We start from the raw sequence: 21115 nt of genomic DNA on the forward strand, positions 1-21115 counted from the left end.
GGTTTAGACTCGAATGAATGTTCTTAGTAGTAGTTATGTAGACAGTTTTTTTAGTACCCAACTACTAAAATACAGTAATAATCATATATATATATATATATATATATATATATATATATATATATATATATATATATATAGTGCTCAACATATACAAGTACTCCCCTCACAAATTAGTCAGTACTGAAGCCAAATTTGGAGCTTATCTAACAAAATAACTTACGACAACGGTCCAAATACTAGTACACCAAAAATTATGTGATAGAAAAATAATACATACAAATTTAAAAAAAAAAAATGTCAATATTTTGCTAGAATTTAATTGTATTATCTTTTAACTTCTAAATATATTTGGTGACTAAAATATTATTTTAATAAATATATCAGTTTTGTTTAAATGCACCACAACACATTGCCTATATTCAAGGAGAAATGAAAGAGGATCAAAAAAAGTCCTTAGATCATAATGGGTGATTTAATGAAGGATTTTGAACTTATTTAAATATTGACTGTTTACATACGTAAAAAAAAAATATTATTTTCTAAAAATCTTATTTTATTATGTATTTTTTGTTTCCCAGTGATAGGTTGCAGCTGGAAGGGCATCCGCTGTGTAAAACAAATATTGGATAAGTTGGCGGTTCAATCCGCTGTGGCAACCCCAGATTAATAAAGAGACTAAGCTGAAAAGAAATGAATGATTTTTTTGATTAAAGTCTACTTATTCTTTTTTTAACTTGTTTTTCTAAAGCAATGACTCAAGAACTCAATCATGAATGCAGGCAGACTCCCCATCCTCCTCCAGCTTTATTGACAGTTTAAAATTACATATCTATGTTCTAGGACTTAAGTTGCAATTTTCTTTCGACTTAAAAACTGAGTACAAGCAATGATATTCTTACAGTAGTCCAAGTGATATTGTACAAAAATATCTGATTTCTGTGAAAACATTCTTTTTTCTTTTCTTTTCTAATTCCACATGTCCTCTATTTTTTTCTGGATAACTTAAGGTAGAAAGGACTAAAATTTACTCTGGAACTTCCATTAACAAGCATCGTTTGCTGAATCTGCAAACATCATTTTTTAGGAACAGAAAAAGGCAAAAAAAAAAAAAAGGAAAAATCAAAAGGCATTATTTCAGTTATTCAACTTAATCCCAAATATCAATATAATATTTTCATAGTAGACACGCTCTTTGCTGTGAACTGCTAGTGGGGACCTGATCTTAATGGACTTCCTGCGATGAAAATGGTTTTTGTCTGTCCTCTTAAGCCAGCTTACATATTTCTCCATAGAACCACAAACACAAAAAAATAAGAAAACAAAACACCAGAATTGATCCTTCACCCAACTTTTCTCTTACATTTGGTCTGAGGTTCACTTCTGTGATACCAGACATCCCATGTGGCTCTTGATGTCCCAGTATTGGATCTTTTCACCAGCGGCATTGAAAGGGGTCCTTTAACAAAGCGTCTTACAATACACCTCTACCTAAAAAAAAACATTTTGTTTTAAACGCAATAAGATATTTTTCCACCCCTTTTACTTTATAACGAAGGAAAAACAAACTCATATCTGCTCACTGGCCCGGGAAGGCCTCTGTTTGCCAGCTTTTGGCCAATGAAGAGGATTCAGAGAAGAGAAACAACCATCAATCAGGAAAGGAGGAAGTGACAGAGGAAAAGGAGCTACGCAGACGCTTCGATGCTGCAGTCTCTCGCCAGATGACCGGTCTTGCCGCAGTTGTAGCAGTTCACCTCAGTGGCCTTGCTGCACTGCACCGCCACATGTCCGATTTCACCACACCTGCAGATTAAAAGCAGTTTTTAAAATAAGTTTACCAGAGTTCATGTCACTCCAAATTTGCTGAATGGACCTCCTTTCACATTTTACAGGTTGCTCAGCAACGGAAGTCATCATAGTGGGGTAAATTTAGGTCTGGGCAATAGGGTCTTTAAAAAAAGTATTATGGAAGGGTATCAACCTATATGATTAGGTTAAGCATAAAATATATATATATATATATATATATATATATTTTTTTTTTTTTTTTCTTGAAATGGCCTTGATAGCTGACATTTAAATATCAATTCAACAAGAGCTATTTAATAATTGCATACAAGACTTCTATATTAATAATATCAATTGAACTCATGATTTTTTCCAAAGCGATGTATTTCTCTTATTTTGTGCCGTTTACCTCATCATGAAATAATTTCATTATTTTGTGTTTTGTCTGTTCATATAAATTAGCGGGTTATCTAGTTGGTTACAGTTTATAGCTTTTATTTGCGTCGGGCTGCTGCATCTGGTAGACTGCTGCACTAAGTTAGAATACTAGAGTTTTGTTAGTGTTGATATTTATGGTACCTAGTACAAGGTTCATACAGATTAACTACGAAAATTCCATGACTTTTCTATGACTTTTTCAAGACTTTTAGGTCATTTTACATGACCTAATGTTTCAGGCAATGTCTACATATGCATGGTAAAAAAACAATACATGTTCAAATTTATTACAGCATATTGTAAAATATGCAACTATCTATTTAGTTTCAATTCATTCATTTTCTTTTCCAGGCCAGGAAAATGCCATGAAAATTCCATGACTTTTCCAGGTTTTCCATGACCGTATGAACCCTGATAGTAATGAATGTGGCTGAGGCACATACTTTATCTGGAAAGGGCAATCTTGAATTCCAACATAAGTAACAGTTTCTTTCATATGTGCATAATGTCCATTATTTGTCTAGTCCATTCTCGGTGGAGAGCTCTGAATCATGCTGTTTTTCAGAGTGTGTGTTCATTTTAATTTCATAAATCGCAACATTTCTTTTTCCCTGCCATGTTGTGTTTTTATGGCAACTGCGTATTCAAACAAATAGATGTAAACTACATTTTCAAGTTTATCGATATGATCAATTTAATCGCCCAGCCCTAGGTAAACTTAGATCACAGTTAAAGGCAAAGAACAACAAATATATATTTTTCTTATATTTAGGAATATATATATTCCTATTTGCTAAACTATTAAAAGAAAAACTCAACGATAGTATTAAAACAACTTTAAAAAAAAAGGACAGCAGATAGAAGAGAGAACATTTACTGTCCTGCCCATAGATGCTGCATAAGAAACACCTTGAAAAAAAGGTAATTCTTTTTTTTTGTAATTTGATGCAAAGATGATATAGTAACAAAGTATTTCTTTATAAACGTACATGTTTAGCCATCTAAATATTATAGTATTTAGGATGCTGATTACTGATGGATGTATCAACCATCTTGTGAACAGGGTTTATTGTTTTTAAGGGGGAAAATGTTTTTCAAAAGATAACATTGTCCTCAGAAGAAAAAAATACAGTCTATAAGCAAACATGCTGGAAATATTGCATTGCAGTTGAAATCCGCACCTTCTTAAGAAAATTTAAATGAATTATTATTTACCTAAGTAAAGTTTTCAGTGTGGAAATAAAAATAAGCTTTGTTAGGAAAAACATGGCTTACCTGTAACACTTCACCTTGTCACATAATTTCTGGATGTGCCCAAAGCCCCCACAGGAGTAGCACTTCTGCTCGTTGGCATGGTCACAGTCGCGTGCCACATGACCAGCTTTACCGCAGTTATAACAACACTGCTCTCGCTCCTTTTTGGGTTCTTTACAGTCTCTAGAAATATGGCCACTCCGGTGGCAGTTGTAGCACGCTGTGTTAAACAAACAAATAAAAAAAACTTAATACAGCAGAGCAGGGCCGGACTCCTATTCAGCCCCAGATAAATATGAGAAGATTAAAGGGTAGCTAAATCTCTAACACTATTCTTTAAAACATCACAATGTTCTTTCCTGCAATATCTGAATATATAGTCTTTGCAAATTTCTTTATAGATATCCAGTTCTTAGTAATGGTGGTCACACAAAAAACAAAAATAAAATATGTACACCTACATAAGTAACCCAAACAGTATTATATGTCTTAACACTCACTTATGTCTTAACACTCACTTACTCAAGTGAGATTCGAACTCGGGTCGGTGGTCTTGTAACACAACGTACCGACCACTGGACCAGTGGGGCTGTTATGTTGGTGCGTTTGGAATAAGAAAGAAGTATTGCACTGTTATCTGCAAGACTCTTAACCACAGTATTACTTTCTATTGATGGCTTAATCTTTTTCTCCCCCTTTTAGATGTCTAATCAAGTTATGTCAGATTTATTAATTTGGTGAATTATTTGATTTTCATTGAGCAGGTGTAATATTCATTAATATTATTTATTCGAATTTTTATATTCACTAAGGTGCTGCTGCTTGGGTTTGAATGATAGTTACGTCATCATAACCTGCAGGCTGCATTTTGCTAACGGGGCTGCGGGAAAATAAATAAAAAGAGCAGAGCTGCGGCAAAGTAATGAATAAAAAGAGTGAAGATATGGTCAAATAAATAAATAAATGAAAAAAGTGTGATTGCTGAGAGTGCAAGCAGCTTGGGACACCAGCCCTCGTGGCCAAAAAAACGGACCAGCCCACCAGGAATTCTCCCGGTCCTCCCGATTAGCCAATCCGGGCCTGCGGCAGAGTAAAACACATTTAAATAGCTATCAATCAAAGAAAGCTCATCTTACCATCCTCAGTCTGTTCGCAATCTCTGGCGATGTGTCCCTGCTCACCACACCGGTAACAGAACAGATCTGCAGTAAGAGAGAGAGCGAGAGACAGCTGTTATTAGCATTTCTTTCACACAGATCCAGTCTATGATCTGATCGACCCATAAAAGGCTTAGCAGCCTATAAATAAATAACTCTTCTTAGCTTACCCTTTCCTCGTCCTCGGCCCCTGCCACGACCGCGACCAGCATTAGGGCAGTTCTTGATCCAGTGTCCAGAACGGCCACATCCAAAACACTCACTGGTACTCATGTCCATTCTGCAGGGACCAAGCAACAAACTTTGACTTCAGAATGCCAACCACTGAGTGCTAATCAGAAGGATGAAAGATAACCCAAAGACTGTAAAAATGCTGTAATTCAAACAAATTTGTGTTGTGAACATATGAAGGAATTAAAATTAACATATATTTTTACAAATTTAGGTGGATTGAACATAAAAATCAATCAAGTTGTCATGAAAAAAAACTCATAAACTGTTTTGTTTCAGCTCAAATTATATAAAAAAATTATATAATACCCCACCAAGAAAATTTTTTTTGATTGAATTTCTTAACTCCTAATGTCGCTAGTTAACACACTCAACGCATTTTTTTCAACACAGCTCATAATTTCTTAAATATCAGCCTCTACCAAAAAATTGATATGTTAATTTATGGAAAAAGCCGAATTAATACATATCCGCTTGTTAAGTGTGACGGTACGGGCAGCAGCTTCCACATCCAAGCGCTCTATCAAACAGTATGGGGACACATCATAAACATTAAGAAACGTTCAAAAGGCACTGTAATACTTTCGAAAATCACGATTGCAATGTATACTAATCAATGACTTATATCCAATGCCCAGAATTTTATACATTTTTCATAAATTATTACAATTTTGGTATTTGTGATGCAGCAAGTTCAGATACTGATGTGTTTATATAAAGTTCACTTTTAAGTGTGATTTGACTAAAAAGTGTCCATAAACAAATATTTTCATGACTCAAATGAGTAGCGGCTTGGACCCGGAAACAGAATTCCATACGTCACAACTTAACAAGCGGATACTATCAAAAATCAGAAAATATGAAGTGTAAGACCAATTTATTTAAAAACAAATTTTCAAAATAAATCATTTTTGAATACTAAAATCACCGTTATTTGTTTAAGTATGCCATAAAACAGATCTGATTCTCATTTAACATGTTTTTGGTTTTCGGTAAAAACATGGTCAACCACTTGGTAGAGCGGCAGTCAAAGGGTTAAATAACTAGTTTGAGTTTTGAGTGTAGGTATGCATGACTAAAGTTCAGCAGTTTCTTTATTCATGCTTAGTGTAATCTATTTTGACAAAATAAAAATTATTTTCAGTGAAAACTCACATAAGACACTGAAAAGTCTGCCCTATCAGTAAAGTTAATATCACTGTGATTAAACTGCATACTATGTGCTTTGCCAACACATTAATGACACTCAATTTAGGTAATAGTAATTATTTCAACAACAACAAAAAAAATTAATATAAGGAAAAACAGGAATAAAGAAGTTTCCACACTCATGAGGATCTACTGTAAATGGGAAGGTTGATGGCACATGGCACATGTGTCCTAGCACCACGGCTACAGCTAAAGACTGACAAATCTAGCAACTAACAGGGTCGTCACTGAAAAAACACCAGCTCTAAACGCTCTAAAACTACTAAAAGCATTTCAGCACACGATTTTACAAGGAGTTTAACATCCATAGATCATATTTAACAGTTATACTCATCATAACGTGACGTTTCAGGCGGTGAAAACACAAAAAAATAAGAGCAACAACTGTTGTTAGTGATATACGAGCACAAAAGGAAATTTAAGTCAGAAAGATTCTTATAATTTTACGTTTTTGTTGATGTTTAAGGAAATCCACATGCAAACGCTCCAGACCTCAAACCTCAACACTGGGCCTCTTCGTGCACGTTTACACTAAAGTATCACGAAATACATCGAATGCCATCACTAGTCTGCCGTGGTGTGCGTTTTTATATCTTGCTGTGAGTTTTACATTCGGAAATGCATTTGTGCACGTGCACTTATAAGAGACTTTCCCGCGCAGGCATGAGCTGCAGCAGGCCTCAGCTAGCTGAACGCAAGCGATTACACACACTCACTGCGCACACGGACCATGCAATCAACACAATCAACGAAGGTATAAAATAAGTAAATGAGCCCCGTCTTAAAATGAACAAAAACAATGTTGTAATCGAGAATTTAAAGACAACAATATGTGAACTCACCTAAAGCTGAACACTAGCCTGTTAGCTGTGACTCACTGCTGTTTACTCCTCCCTTCGACACTGCGCATGAATCCACTGAGCGACAGAAACAGTGGCCAATACGAAATCGCGATTTAGAACGGGGCAGCCAATGAGGAGGGACTGCCTGGAGACACCCCTCCTTTCTGACCAATCACTGGGCGAAAAGACACACACTGTCCTGCCCAAAGAAACATCACTGTTGAAAGTGCCCACTGCCCAGAATGGAGATTTTTTTTTTGCAGTAGTCATACTGCTTATAGATTGTTCTGTTTCACAGACCACTTTTGCATTAGGTGTGTATTTTAAGTTCAAATAGATACCACAACCTATCAGTTTAGTTATGAGGGGCATCTCAAATCATTTTAACAACAATGACTTCGACAAATTGCCTCTTATTCAGTTTGCTAGCGTTGAGTATCTGCTTCCTGTTTTTATTTTTGGATTAAAGCAACCCACAGCAGCAGGTCTGGGATCAGTTTTTCCTAGTCATTTAGACCAGTGGATCTCAAACTTTTTTCCCCAAGTGCCACCTCAGACAAAAATGGTCTCTTCAAGTACCACCATAATGAGCAGTATTGAAATACAGCAGCCTAGTAAGCCCATTAAAGTAGCTACTGCTCTGTACAGTTCAAAAATGTGGCAGATTAATTCCTATTAACGTTATTAGGAATATTTATTATTATCATCCGCTTTTAACATTATAAATACTTTGAACATTAACACTGTATGTGCTTATATGTAATAAAAAAAACAAACAAAATGTCAACGTTTACATTGAAATAAAAAAGCTGTGCATTTAAAAAAAAAAGTGAATTTAATAGTTAAAAATTATAGGCTACTGTTCTTAAAAAGTAAAAAAAAAAAAAACTACTTAAATGTAAAGTAATGACATATAGTCGCTTATCCATCTAGGGATGTTGCTTGGACCTCGTAAATATTGCCTATATGTCATCACATTGATATGCAAATCGTTTTGCATAATTTTTAAAATATATGTACAATATGACATTTGATTCCTCCGCGTAACACTAGTGGTACAGGTACCCCAGTTTGAGAACCACTGATTTATACCTTGTCATCTTAAATCCTTTTTCTATTTCTTATTTCTTATTGGAACAACCTTTTTGATGATATTAAATGGTCATGCATTTGTTTTTTAACAAATAAGATTAAAGAAGTATCTTTAAAAATTATTCACATATTTTATTTATTTAAATTTTTTTTAACCAAAATTAAAAAATGACATTATTGTGTCTTGCTCTTTTTGTGAGACTTCATCTGAATCTGTTGCTCACTTGTTTTGGGAATGTCCCTTTGTTAAATCGTTCTGGTCTGTTGTTAATTCTTTAATTGTCCAAAAGGTTTGTGGTGATTTTTCTTTAAGCTATTGACATGTTGTTTTGGGGTTTTATGTTAAAGAAAAACAATTCCTTAATTCAACTTTTTGCATAAACCTCATTTTATATATTGGAAAGTTTTTTATACACAAATGCAAATATACTCAATAGAGGTAAAGCTGGTTTTATATTCGCACATTCGCTCATTTAGCAGTCTCTTTATTGTTTACCATGTTACTTTTAATATTCGATCGGAATTAGTATGCAAGTATGACTTGAAAACAACATCAAATATCTAATTCATGTGGTACTTTGATAGTCATTTGCTGCTAATATGATTTCCCTATTTAGAATTTGCAAAGAATACTTTTCTGAAATTAGATTATTAAGGAGAATGTCTGAATATCTGAATATAAAACCTACTTTATCTCTGTATATACTCAATGTAAGGCAAATTATTCATTTTTAAGCGAGAATTGGAAATGTATTTAAAAACCATCAAAGACTCTCACAACGAAAAAGCAATTCAAACTTATAAAACGTGCTTTATTTAATATTCTGCATTAATTTGTTTTATTTTTGTGATGTGCCCTCATTTGTATACTATGTCTGTCTTTTGCTTTAGCTTTATTACATTTATTTTAAAATTGATACATGTCTCTTGTTGCAAAAAATATATATTTGTATTGCTTTTACTATACTTCTATCAGTTTTGCATTTCTATTTGTTGTAATGGCCTGTTGTTATTGCAATAAAAGTTTTTCTAGTCACCATCACCTTTTAAAGGGATAGTTCACCCAAAATTAAAAAATCAGTCATTGTTTACTCAACTTTTACTTGTATCAAACCTGTTTGAGTTTCTTCTGTTGAACACAAAAGAAGATGTGCAAAACTGAAACCATTGACTTCCTTTGTATTTGTTTTTCCTACTATGGAGGTCAATTGTTACAGGTTTTTAGCTTTCTTCGAAATGTATTCTTTTGTGTTTAACTGAATAAAAAACTCATAAAGGTTTGGAACCACTTGAGGGAGAGAAAAAAGAGAGATAAAGGTAAAGCTGGTTTTATATTCGCACATTCATTCATTTAGCAGTCTCTATATTGTTTACCATGTTACTTTGAATATTCAATAGGAATTAGCATAATAGAGTTTAAGTTGGTTTTATATTCACACATTCGTTCATTTAGAGGTCTCTATATTGTTTACCATGTTACTTTGAATATTCGATTGGAATTTGCATGCAAGTGTGACTTGAAAACAACATTAACACTGTTTATTTAACTGTGAACAATGTTGTACTTTTGATAGTCATTGGCTGCTATTATCATTTCACTGTTTAGAGTTTGCAAATAATACTTTTATGAAATTATATTATTAAGGGGAAAGTCTGAATGTGCGAATTTAAAACCAACTTTACCTCTATAGCATCCAAGTATGACTTGTAAACAACATTAACACTAATTGACTGTGAACACTGTTGTACTTTGATAGTCATTTGCTGCTAATAAGATTTCCCTATTTAGAATTGGCAAAGAATACTTTTCTGAAGTTAGTTTATTAAGGAAAATGTCTGAATATTCGAATATAAAACTAACATTACCTCTGTAATAGAGAGTATATTTTTATTTGGGGATGAATTATTCTTTTAAAACAATAAGAGGAGACAGCTCCCGGTTCTTGCTGTTAGGCATTTAGTAATAATACAGAAACAATGTTGGGTTTGGTTTTAGCTCCGCATGCTCATTTTCCCTGCTCTGAGGAGCGGACAGTCTTGGTAAAATAGCAAATCCACACAGTGTCGCCTACTGTATGCATCGAATCACGAAAATTAATACCTTAAGAGCCCAAGGACCGTTCGACAATTTCAACAAACTGCATTAACAAATTTGTCCATATATTAGTCGAATTAAAATGGCTGTAAATAAACACAAATAATAATATTAATTACTCAGATTCACATGTTATGTAGTACTTGACAAATAATTTATCTTCTATTTTTTATAAATACAATAAATTACACAATTTCATTTGCCACAGTCAATATGTATTTAAAAATGTGCATTCATCAAAATGTTCATTTTAATTGTTGTACATTAAATCGTGCCGTTTTAAGTCAGCAGCATGAATACCCTATTTTTAAAAATGTATTGCAAGATTAATTTATGATTAAGAGCGTTTAGATATGCATTATGTCTTATTCAGATTGATTCAGGGGTGTAGATTTAGCATGGAACGAGGGGACGAGTCCCCACCAATATCCCAATAGTATCTGGATGCAGCCTTTATGATGCAAGCTGAGATTGCATCACTCAGCGATGCAATCTCAGAGACAATGCACTCAGTGGAGTGAGTGACGTCACTGTGACGGGTGGGGTTAGGTGAGAAAATTAAAAAGCATTGGATGCAGCTCAGATTGCACTGCACCAGGTCTGCATCCAGACCCCTCTCCAATATCCACAGACTTCTGAAATGTCCCCACATATAATTTAATTTGCGCTGTCAATAACATAGACATGCAAAAAGGGTTAAATCACATTCTATTTTCAATAATACCTATATATGAGACATGTTTCATCTGCACTATAGCTAAAATAAACAGAAGTCTTTATTAAACTCTCTCTTTATCAGTTCATAAATATTCCTTTAACATTACACAATTTATTGTATGAAGAGAGGATTAATTACTAATATATTTTAATAGCATTAATATTATATAATTTGGGGATTGAATTCACCAGTCTTCATCAATGTCAAGAGCAAACCTAAACCCTTGGATTGATTCAATCAATTAATTAATGTGTAACAATTATGAGTTTCATTTAAGTTTGTAAAACTTTATGAACTACTAAAATCGTTGTGTGTGTGTGTACTCTATGTATTTTTTTATTTATTTATTGGAAATACAAAATCCAAATAAAACAAAATGGTGTTCAACTTTACAAATTATGTATCACACATAGAAAGCTCAACACAAAATAATATACAAAAAATGTAAATTACAAAAGTCATCCATGTAGTCTGTGTATGTGTTGTGTTTTTTTTTTTATTGCATATTCATCAGGAACAAACATACAACAAAATACAACATATGAAACACAAAAAACTAAAATAACAATAGTAAAAACAAACAAAAAGACCCCAAAGATAAATAAAAATGAATTAATTTATTACACAAAGTTTAGTGTACAGCATTTCTACATCCAATGAATTAAAGAATTGACAGGGGAATCAAAAAAGTGTCATAATAATTAATTACTCTGTCTATGTTTTATTTTTATTTTTTATTAAAGAAGGAAAATATGCAACCACAATCAGGAGATCAATATAAGAGAGATACATAAGCGTAAAAATACAAACTACATTAGCTGCAGAAAGAAAAAAGACTAACAAAACAAAGGAAGGGGTAAGTAAATTACAATAAAATAAAATAAATTTCTTAGCTATAATACAACATTTGAAGATACAACATAAATACAACATTTCTTCATATAGAACCAAGAATCTGACACATTTTTGTTGTTTCACATATGGAAAGATCTGAGCAGTGAGTCAACTTCCATCAAAAAATGTCGAAAAGTAGCGACTGAAGCCATGCATTTTGCTTATATGTGTACATTTTTTTCCCGAACAAGATAAAAAAGTTAAAAATAAATTCTTTAGACTTATGTGAAGAGTATGAGTAATAACAAATAATGCCTTTTCAACTAAAAGAAGGAAAGAGTGTTTAACAATAGAGGTCAAACCAAAATTTCACACATACAAAATTTATGTATTAAAGTTTTATCATCCTAGAAATGTAATAATAAGCATATTCGTTTAATTCTTCAGCAAATAAACCGTATTGTTCCTCGAGGCACAGTTCATTGGGCTGCATTAATTAATAATATAGATTGGAGAAAAGCTTTGGTTGTTGCCTCATAAATACTTCCTTCCTAATAAAAGTAAAGAAATCCACTTTAAAATATTGCATAAATCATATCCGGCTAACTCATTTGTTTCCAGATGTATTGATATTCTGAGTTGTTGTACTCGGTGTATGTGTGTGTGTGTGTGTGAGTGAGTGAGTGAGTGAGAGAGAGGGGGATGATGACGTCATCGTAGTTTCTCCAGGTTATGGCGGAGATGAACTCTTCAAACTTTCTGTGGTGAGTGTGTATGGCTGCTGAAAAGCATTATAAGATGTTGGTTCGTAACGGTCGGTTTTGATTACTTTTCACCTAGTGACAAGAATATCGTAAAATGTTTACAGAGCGTGCTGTTTGATAGGTTGAAGTAGAAAAGAAATAGGGCCGCGGATGTTTATAGCCCGAGTAGCTGCTCGGCAGTTCCTTCAGCTTTTCATCCTAGCTACTGTATTTCTAAAAGCACGCAATGTTTGCCTCGCGAATATTAAAGTTGTAAAGTGTTTACATCCATTCCGATTATGTCGTATGCTCCAGACTTCTGTTTGTTATGAATCGCTTCTGCGCACTGCGAATAGACACAAACAGTTATCTGTGCTTAACCTACACACTGAATATATGCGCTGCACACAAGTCAAACATCAAACGCGCATGAGACTGACGTGTTTATATAGTTGTAGATTGTTTAACGAAATAGAAACTCTACAGTCACATTTTCCGTTATGCGACATGTGTGTTTGTTTGACAAACCTACTTGTAATTTTGACAGCTCATGTGGTTTTACTATAATTTGACTTGAAAACTAGAAAAAAAGACGCATTGTTTACACCAAACGTTTCTGTAGTTGTGAATAGTTGTCAGTACAGCTGTGTCAGTACAACTCTATTCAAATGTTAACTCGTTGAAGTGATTTATGATTTCATAACCTCCAGGACTCAACACTAATTGATGATGATGGTGATTATATTATTATTATTGTTATTATTTTTATTATTATTATTATATTTAAGATCATACATACTCAGCATAAATGAGCACAGATGTGTCTTTTAATTTAATATGTTCTACAGGATGCTTTACAATAATATATTTGTGCATTAGATTAGTACCAAAGCCAAAACTGAACCTAATCTAGCCAAAACAAAACAAACAGAAATTCACTGTCTAATAATTAGTTACCCAATTTAATATGTACATAAATATTAATAAAATACAAAGCACTTTTGGGTGAAACAGTGGCACAGTAGGTAGTGCTGTCGCCTCACTGCAAGAAGGTCGCTGGTTTGAGCCTCGGCTCAGTTGGTGTTTCTGTGTGGAGCTTGCATGTTCTCCTTGCGTTCGTGTGGGTTTCCTCCGGGTGTTCCGGTTTCCCCCACAGTCCAAAGACATGCGGTACAGGTGAATTGGGTAGGCTAAATTGTCCGTAGTGTGTGTGTGAGTGTGTGTGCGGATGTTTCCCAGAGATGGGTTGCGGCTGGAAGGGCATACGCAGCATAAAAACTTGCTGAATAAGTTGGCGGTTCAATCCGCTGTGGCGACTCCGGATTAGTAAAGGGACAAAGCCGACAAGAAAATGAATGAATGAAAGCACTTTTCAAAAACTAATAATTACAGGTCCAGCATAAAAAAAATTGCTAAATAAGATGCAAAATATTGTATTTCAAGATTGCAAACTTTCTCACGATGAACTAGTATTACTGTAAAGTGTATTTTGTGACATTTCGAAACAATAGAGAATATTATGAAACAATATGAGTAAATTAGAACTAAAACAGGACTAAATCTATTTACTTTGTGTAAATCACTGTTTCTCTTGCTCTATATGTTGTTACAGAATTGTATGTATAGGTTGTTTTCACATGACATCATTGATGACACATGAAAATAAATAATGTTAGTGTAAACGGTGGTGCATTGTGATGGTGTACAGGGTTCAACGATAAGGACATTTTCTATTGGCCCGACTGGACCTGCCAAAAAAATCACTGACCCCAAATAAATAAATAAATAAATAAATAAATAAATAAATAAAAAATGGCTATTTCTTAGCCACATATTTTAAATAATGTGCCAAAAATAATGTCTGTAAATCTAGAATTTAAATATTTAAAAAATGTTAAAATAGTTAGCAGTAAAATACAGAAGTATGGAAAGTGTACAGGTATTTTATTGCAAAACAAAAGGTGGCTGGGATCAGTTTATTGTACGGAGCGCGTCTGTCAGTCCGCGCTTATACATGCATTCACTGGTTCAGATGTTGCATATGAAAGGCGACAATCAACGCACAGATTTAATGTAAAGAAAGTGGGATAGAATGGTAAAATACGGGAGAATTTCGGCAAAAACGGGAGGGTTTACATGAATAAAGTGAACAGGAAGTGTTTGTGGAGAAACAGTTTTGCGAGGGATCTCAAAACATCTTTGCAAGATAACGAAAATCTTTGCGAGAGAACGCAAAACATTTTTGCGAGAGAACACAAAAGCTTAAAAATATATATTTTCCTCCCACCCATTTTTTTCATTCTACCCATTTTTTTTTTACCCAGCCAATTTTTTTCTCTCCCACTATGTCCTTTTCGGGTCTCCGTAGGGGACAACTTAAGTGTTTTTACAAATTTAGGTGGATTAAATATGAAACATTTAGGTTCACTTAATCGATTTCGGTTGGGACAACATAAAGAAATTGTGTGGAACCCTGCATTTACAGTGTCCATATCATATATTGACATAAATTTCTGACTCAATTCATTATTTCTCAAACATGTTCAATCTATCAATGAATTACTCAGCTTTTCTTAATTGATTTATCCAGAACTTTTTTCTTCTTTTTCAAACCACTTATTTAAAATGAGCTGAAACAACACGATTCTTGAGATTTTATTGGGACAACTTAACTTTTTTTATGTTCAATCCACATAAATTTGTTGAAAGTGTTAAGTCGACTTAATCGATTTGTATTTGGACTACATGAATGAATTGTGTGAAACCCTGCATTTTTACATTGTAACTGTATTTAAATATCTTGAAAATTAAAAGTCATCTCTTTACATTTTCTAAAATTTAAATTTTGCATGACACGTAGCAAATTTTGCATGGCAGAATCAGGTCGCCTGTCGATAGGACACAGTGTTAGGTTTTCAGCGCCTACACTCAAAATAATTCTGCATAAATTTGCAGATTTGCTAAATTCTGAGCAGAAATGGCCAAAAAAAACCCCCTGCAGATTCAGTATTGCCCTGCATAACATAAACAAATTGACCAGTTTTCAGAGAGTCACACAGTTTTGTTTCTGACCGCTGTTTCTCCAGACGCGTGTGCCAGAGGGTGTCGTAATGGAGCAGCTTCAGGGAGCATGGAGAACCGTCACCAACGGGCTGCTAACTAAAGATTCAGTGTTTGAAAGCTCCTACGTGTCTCCTGTGATCAAATCTCCTGCGCCATACCAGAGCCGCTCTTCAGACGACTCCAAAACCAGCCGCACCATCCGAGTCTTCCTTCCCAACCAGCAGCGGACAGTTGTAAGGAGGCTTTTTAGATTTGTACTTCAGCTGTAGGGGGACAGCTTTTTAAATTATTTTTTAATAAACATATATATACATTTATATATATATATATACATACAGTTGAAGTCAGAATTATTAGCCCCCCTGACTTATTACACTGCTTGTTTATTTTTTCCCTAATTTCTGTTTTATGGAGAGCAGATTTTTTTCAACACATTTCTAAACATAATAGTTTTAATAACTCATTTCTAATAACTGATTTATTTTATATTTGCCATGATGACAGTAAATAATATTTGACTAGATATTTAAGACACTTCTATACAGCTTAAAGTGACATTTAAAGGCTTAACTAGATTAATTAGGTTAACTAGGCAGGTTAGGGTAATTAGGCAAGTTATTGTATAACGATGGTTTGTTCTGTTGACTATCGAACTAAAATATAGCTCAAAGGGGCTAACAAGTTTGTCCCTAAAATGATGTTTAAAAAATTAAAACTGCTTTTATTCTAGCCGAAATAAAACAAATAAGACTTTATCCAGAAGAAAAAATATTATCAGACATACTGTGAAAATTTCCTTGCTCTGTTAAACATTGTTTGAAAAATATTTTAAAAAGAAGAAAAAAAATCGAAGGGGGCTAATAAGTCTGACTTCAACTGTATATATATATATATATATATATATATATATATATATATATATATATATATATATATATATATATATATATATATATATATATATATATATATATATACAGTTGAAGTCAGAATTATTTGGGCCCCTGTTTATTTTTCCCCAATTTCTGTTTAATGGAGAGAAGATTGTTTCAACACATTTCTAAGCATAATAGTTTTAATAACTCATTTCTAATAACTGATTTATTATATCTTCGCCATGATGACAGTAAATAATATTTGACTAGATATTTAATGTAGAAAAAAAAATCAAAAGGGGGCTAATAATTCTGACTGTGTGTGTGTGTGTGAGTGTAATTTAAAGGCTAACTAATTAACTAATTGACTTAGGTAAGCCTTTAAATGATAGGTATTAGCTACAACTGCAGCATTTAGTGGTCAAAATAGACATTGATACAGACAGTAAAACTGATGCTAACGCTGATATGAGGCAGTTTTGTTACAATCTTTATAAGTTTGTGCAGGATGTAAAGCTAAGTCTTTCGGAAGACAGTATCTCAATTTATTGTAGACTCAATTTATTGTGAACTTTCACATTTACAAACTACTTCCATCAGTTAATGCATAAAAGAGGCACCTTAAATATCATTTTAAGATTTGGTGGATGACATTTTCAGGCTGTCTTTCAAGCACTTGCTGCAGTTAAAGTAAAAAAAAGTAGTAATGTTTAAAAGAATGGGAAGTGAAAGGCAGTTAAAAGCAGTACATGTGTATGGTCTTGTGTGTGTTTATGTCCACGCTCCCTCTGAAGGTGAATGTGCGGCCAGGCATGACGCTCCACAGCTGTCTGATCAAAGCGCTGAAGGTTCGAGGACTCCAGCCGGAGTGCTGTGCTGTCTTCAGTCTCCATCCTGGACAGAGAAGGTCAGGTCAAGTTCATTTATTTATAAAGCACTTTAAAAACAGCCACAGGCTGACCAAAGTACTGCATATAACACCAAACTACATGTAAAAAAAAATACTTAAAATCATGAAAATAAAAATCCAGAAGATTAACAGATTAATAATACGAAACAAAGGAATGCGTATGATATTAATAAGCCAGATTGAACAGATATGTGTTTAAAAGTGGTTTAGTAATGATAAGCGAAGGTGTCACTCTAATCTCATGTAGACGATTGTACCATAATGCCAAGTTCAGACTGCATGATTTTAGCCATGATTTTGACTCGCTGACAGGTTTTGAGAAATCGCCGAAATCGGTGCTCGTGCACGTAAGTGATAATCACACAGTATAAACTAGAGATCTGCGCAGGACTAAATTTTGAATCCCGCTTCCGCCCGCACCCACCAATTTTTAGCCCGTACCCAACCGCTCCCGCTTACATTTAGCATTTGTTGTCCTGCTGCCCGACCCGCCCCGTTTTCTACCCGCTGTGCCTGATCCCGCTAAAGAGCGGGGTGGAGAACAAAACCGAAAACCACCCAGCTATACAGAGTCCAGACAGCCTATAACAAGCTGTCTGCATACACACACACATAAGCACCAAGCACACACACACAGACAAAGCTCTCTCTCTCTCATTCGCGCGCACACGCACTAACACACACACACACACACACACACACACACACACACACACACACACACACACACACACACACACACACACACACACACACATAAGCACCAAGCACACACACAGGCAAAGCTCTATCTCTCTCATTCGCGCGCGCACACACACACACACACACACACACTTCTCATTCGCGCGTGCGCACACACACACATACTCACACACAGCAACAAACAAGCTAAACACAGCATCGCGCTATTTCATTTACACACATACATACGCTCGGGAGTCGGGAGCGATATTGCTGGACGGCCCGCTCCCGTCCCAAATTAAACCCGTTACCGACCGCTCACACGATGTATTCGGAAATTTATTCAGGAGCACAAGTGTCTGTTTGACGTTTCATACAGAAATTTAAAAAAAAAAATTGAGGAGAATTTACTAATTCCCTTCAAACACAGGTCAGCAAAAAGGTGAATTTTCTACCCCATTAAAGGCTTCTTTTTCGTTATGTAGTTAATAACAAAAGATATATGACTTGTTTTTGGCTGTGAGACGTAGTTTGGACGAAGTTGTCGGCGATTCTTCCTATTGTGAAGTCATGCAATGTGAAAGCCCCTGTTGCCGATCCATCTTGCAGTTTATTGTTTTAAAGAAGCATTGAGGGATGATTGATATTTGTGACAATGCACATAGCCATAAACTATGCCAAATGGACATCCTCAAAGACAGAACTCAGGTAAGCTTTCAGAATGAAAACATGTTACGCAGTTAAGCCATCATCTTCAGAACCACTAATAAAAGGTACCAGACAAGATTTGTTTATGACTAATTCTGACCCTGCACTACCATTCAGATGCCACAGCAGAAACTGATACTCAATTAAAGCAGCAGCTATTTTGCAATTATCTATTGTCCAATTTTAATGAGCCTGTGCAAACTGTAGTCTCAGAATCCTAATAATTAATTCCGTGTGACTTCATGGCCTGTTGGCAGTTATGAATGCTGTGAGCAGTCCAGTCATTAATATGAATAACTACTCGGGACGCACATCAGATAAACATTTACCATACACAGTGTGAACAGTAAGTCATTTAGATTTGGTTCCAGTCAGAGGCACAAATAATTGAATTTAAACTAACAGCATGCACAATGATTCAACAAACTGCTCTAGCTTCATCTCCTGAGCTAACGTCTGTTTTTTGTTTGCAGCAAGAAGTCTCGCATGGAGTGGAGCACAGACTCTACTTCACTCATTGGGGAGGAACTTCTCGTGGAGGTTTTAGACCATGTTCCTTTAACAACACACAATTTTGTGAGTGCTACAGTTGTTTGTGACTACATTTTATCTTTCTTGACCATCTCTTTTCATAGTTAAAGCACTGAGGTTCCTGTATATATTTTATTTTATTTTCAGGTTAGAAAAACATTTCTCAAGTTGGCTTTCTGCGACATATGCCAGAAGTTCCTGCTGAATGGTTTCCGGTGCCAAAGATGTGGTTACAAGTTCCATGAACATTGCAGCACAAAAGTGCCCACTATGTGTGTAGACTGGACTAACATCAGACAACTTCTGTGAGTCTCTCTTCTATGAGTTTCATCCTTTATTTAGGAATCGCTTTTGTAAAATTGATTCAGCGATTGTTTTCTCAAGATTTACTGTCCATTTATAAACAATCGATTTGATTTGAGATAAGATTAACTGCAATATTCATATCATTTTGCTGAGGAAAGCTCCAAAATGTTCACATCAGTTTCAATTAAATTATATTAAATTCATCTTTTTTTCTATCGCTTTCACTATGTAGACTGTATGGTGGCCCAGTAGTGCACAACATATTTCTTCATAGCAAATTAACATGCAACTTGACTGTTGCATAAAATTAATAGGTTATTTTTATGCAACAAGCAAGTTTAACGAATTTTAAATAAAATTTAAAAAATGAAAGAGGGCAATGCAGTGGCGCAGTAGGCAGTGCTGTCGCCTCACAGCTAGGTCACTGGTTCAAGCCTCGGCTGGGTCAGTCGGCGTTTCTGTGTGGAGTTTGCATGTTCTCCCTGTGTTCGCGTGGGTTTCCTCAGGGTGCTCCGGTTTCCCCCACAGTCCAAAGACATGCAGTACAGGTGAATTTGATCGGCTAAATTGTCCATAGTGTTTGAGTGTGAATGAGTGTGTGTGGAAGTTTCCCAGACATGGGTTACAGCTGGAAGGGCATCCACTGCGTAAAAAAACATGCTGGGTAAGTTGGCAGTTATTCCGCTGTGGCGACTCCGGATTAGTAAAGGGACTAAGCCGAAAAGAAAATGAATGAATGAATGAAAACGAAAGAGCTAAGGACTAAAACCAGCTAACATTTTCTTGAATAAACCGTGTTACAGTGATGTACATGTGTACAAATATCTAATGTCCGAAAAAGCCTTTTTTAGAGGTGTTTTGACAGTTCAGAGCCACCATACAAGCGAAAAGCTAAATACAGATAGTATTACTTTAAAAAATGCGGCATAGATTCTTCCTACTTGCCGTTTTAGATTCTTTTGAACACATGTAGCTGCTGCTTGTCAATCAGACATTGCTTCATTGCGGGAAAAATGATTGATGAAAAGTTTATGATAAACCGCAGATTTATGATTAAGGGTGCAGATTTGCCCTTGGAGTCAGATTTTGATACAAAACCTGAGCGTTGAGCAGATGACTTTACAGACAAACACAGAGCATAATATAAAGACAGACAGGCGGTGAGTTGAGAGCCCCTACACTGAATTCACCTCCCCCCTGCTGCTGTGTGAAGGTTGTCAGACCAGTGTGTGTGTGTGTGTGTGTGTGTGTGTGTGTGTGCGGTGACAACCCTCATGCACGCTCCTTATAATCAATATGAATATTCCAATCAAACTGAATACAATCTTACATCAACAACACATGGCAACGCGTTGATAAGAACAAACAATCTTAGTAGATTACAAACAACCCAACGAGTTGTTTAGCACGTGTGCATCGCTACTGTTTTGTTTACACATGTAATATTTTTTCCTGAGGGGATTTAAACCAAAATACACAATGACACTCAATCAAACATATCTACAATGATAAGGAACATGGCTACTTACTGAGTTATTAATGCACAGCAACACCACATGAAGAAAGGACGGACTTTGAAGTAATAAACAATGTGAGAAGAGCTTCATTATAGTGCACTGGACAAGTCTAAACAAGTT

At 35.0% G+C, this 21115-nt stretch overlaps 2 protein-coding genes across 12 annotated transcripts in view; one reads left to right on the forward strand and one right to left on the reverse strand.

Moving 5' to 3' along the window:
• Positions 1-21115, forward strand: part of raf1a (Raf-1 proto-oncogene, serine/threonine kinase a) — a 778989-nt gene that overhangs the window by 669906 nt on the left and 87968 nt on the right. For 4 of the 7 annotated variants that reach the window (NM_131439.3, XM_087305093.1, XM_087305092.1 and 1 more), the window contains 5 exon segments: positions 12375-12425; positions 15491-15700; positions 17137-17249; positions 19115-19217; positions 19320-19477. In NM_131439.3, coding sequence (NP_571514.2) covers positions 15515-15700; positions 17137-17249; positions 19115-19217; positions 19320-19477 — 560 coding nt within the window. In that variant the 5' untranslated portion in view covers positions 12375-12425; positions 15491-15514. 7 annotated transcript variants of the gene reach the window in all.
• On the reverse strand, positions 778-6996 carry cnbpa (CCHC-type zinc finger, nucleic acid binding protein a). 5 transcript variants are annotated; one of them, XM_087305238.1, is made up of 5 exons: positions 6923-6996; positions 4811-4971; positions 4620-4685; positions 3505-3703; positions 778-1806 (listed from the first exon to the last, which is right to left on the reverse strand). In XM_087305238.1, the coding sequence occupies exons 2-5, from the start codon at positions 4917-4919 to the stop codon at positions 1689-1691; spliced, it is 492 nt and encodes a 163-aa protein (XP_087161364.1). In that variant the 5' UTR covers positions 4920-4971; positions 6923-6996; the 3' UTR covers positions 778-1688.

Source organism: Danio rerio, chromosome 23 (assembly GCF_052040795.2).
Source record: "Danio rerio strain M-AB ecotype USA chromosome 23, GRCz13ab, whole genome shotgun sequence".
NCBI lineage: Eukaryota > Metazoa > Chordata > Actinopteri > Cypriniformes > Danionidae > Danio > Danio rerio.

Bases quoted from the DNA above. Each gene is read 5' to 3' on its own strand.
- cnbpa (XM_087305238.1), bottom strand. From the start codon at position 4,919: ATGGACATGAGTACCAGTGAGTGTTTTGGATGTGGCCGTTCTGGACAC. The intron at 4,686-4,810 runs GTAAGCTAAGAA...CTCTTACTGCAG, and splicing joins GGGCCGAGGACGAGGAAAGG to ATCTGTTCTGTTACCGGTGT. The intron at 1,807-3,504 runs GTAAGCCATGTT...TTTAATCTGCAG, and splicing joins GACAAGGTGAAGTGTTACAG to GTGTGGTGAAATCGGACATG.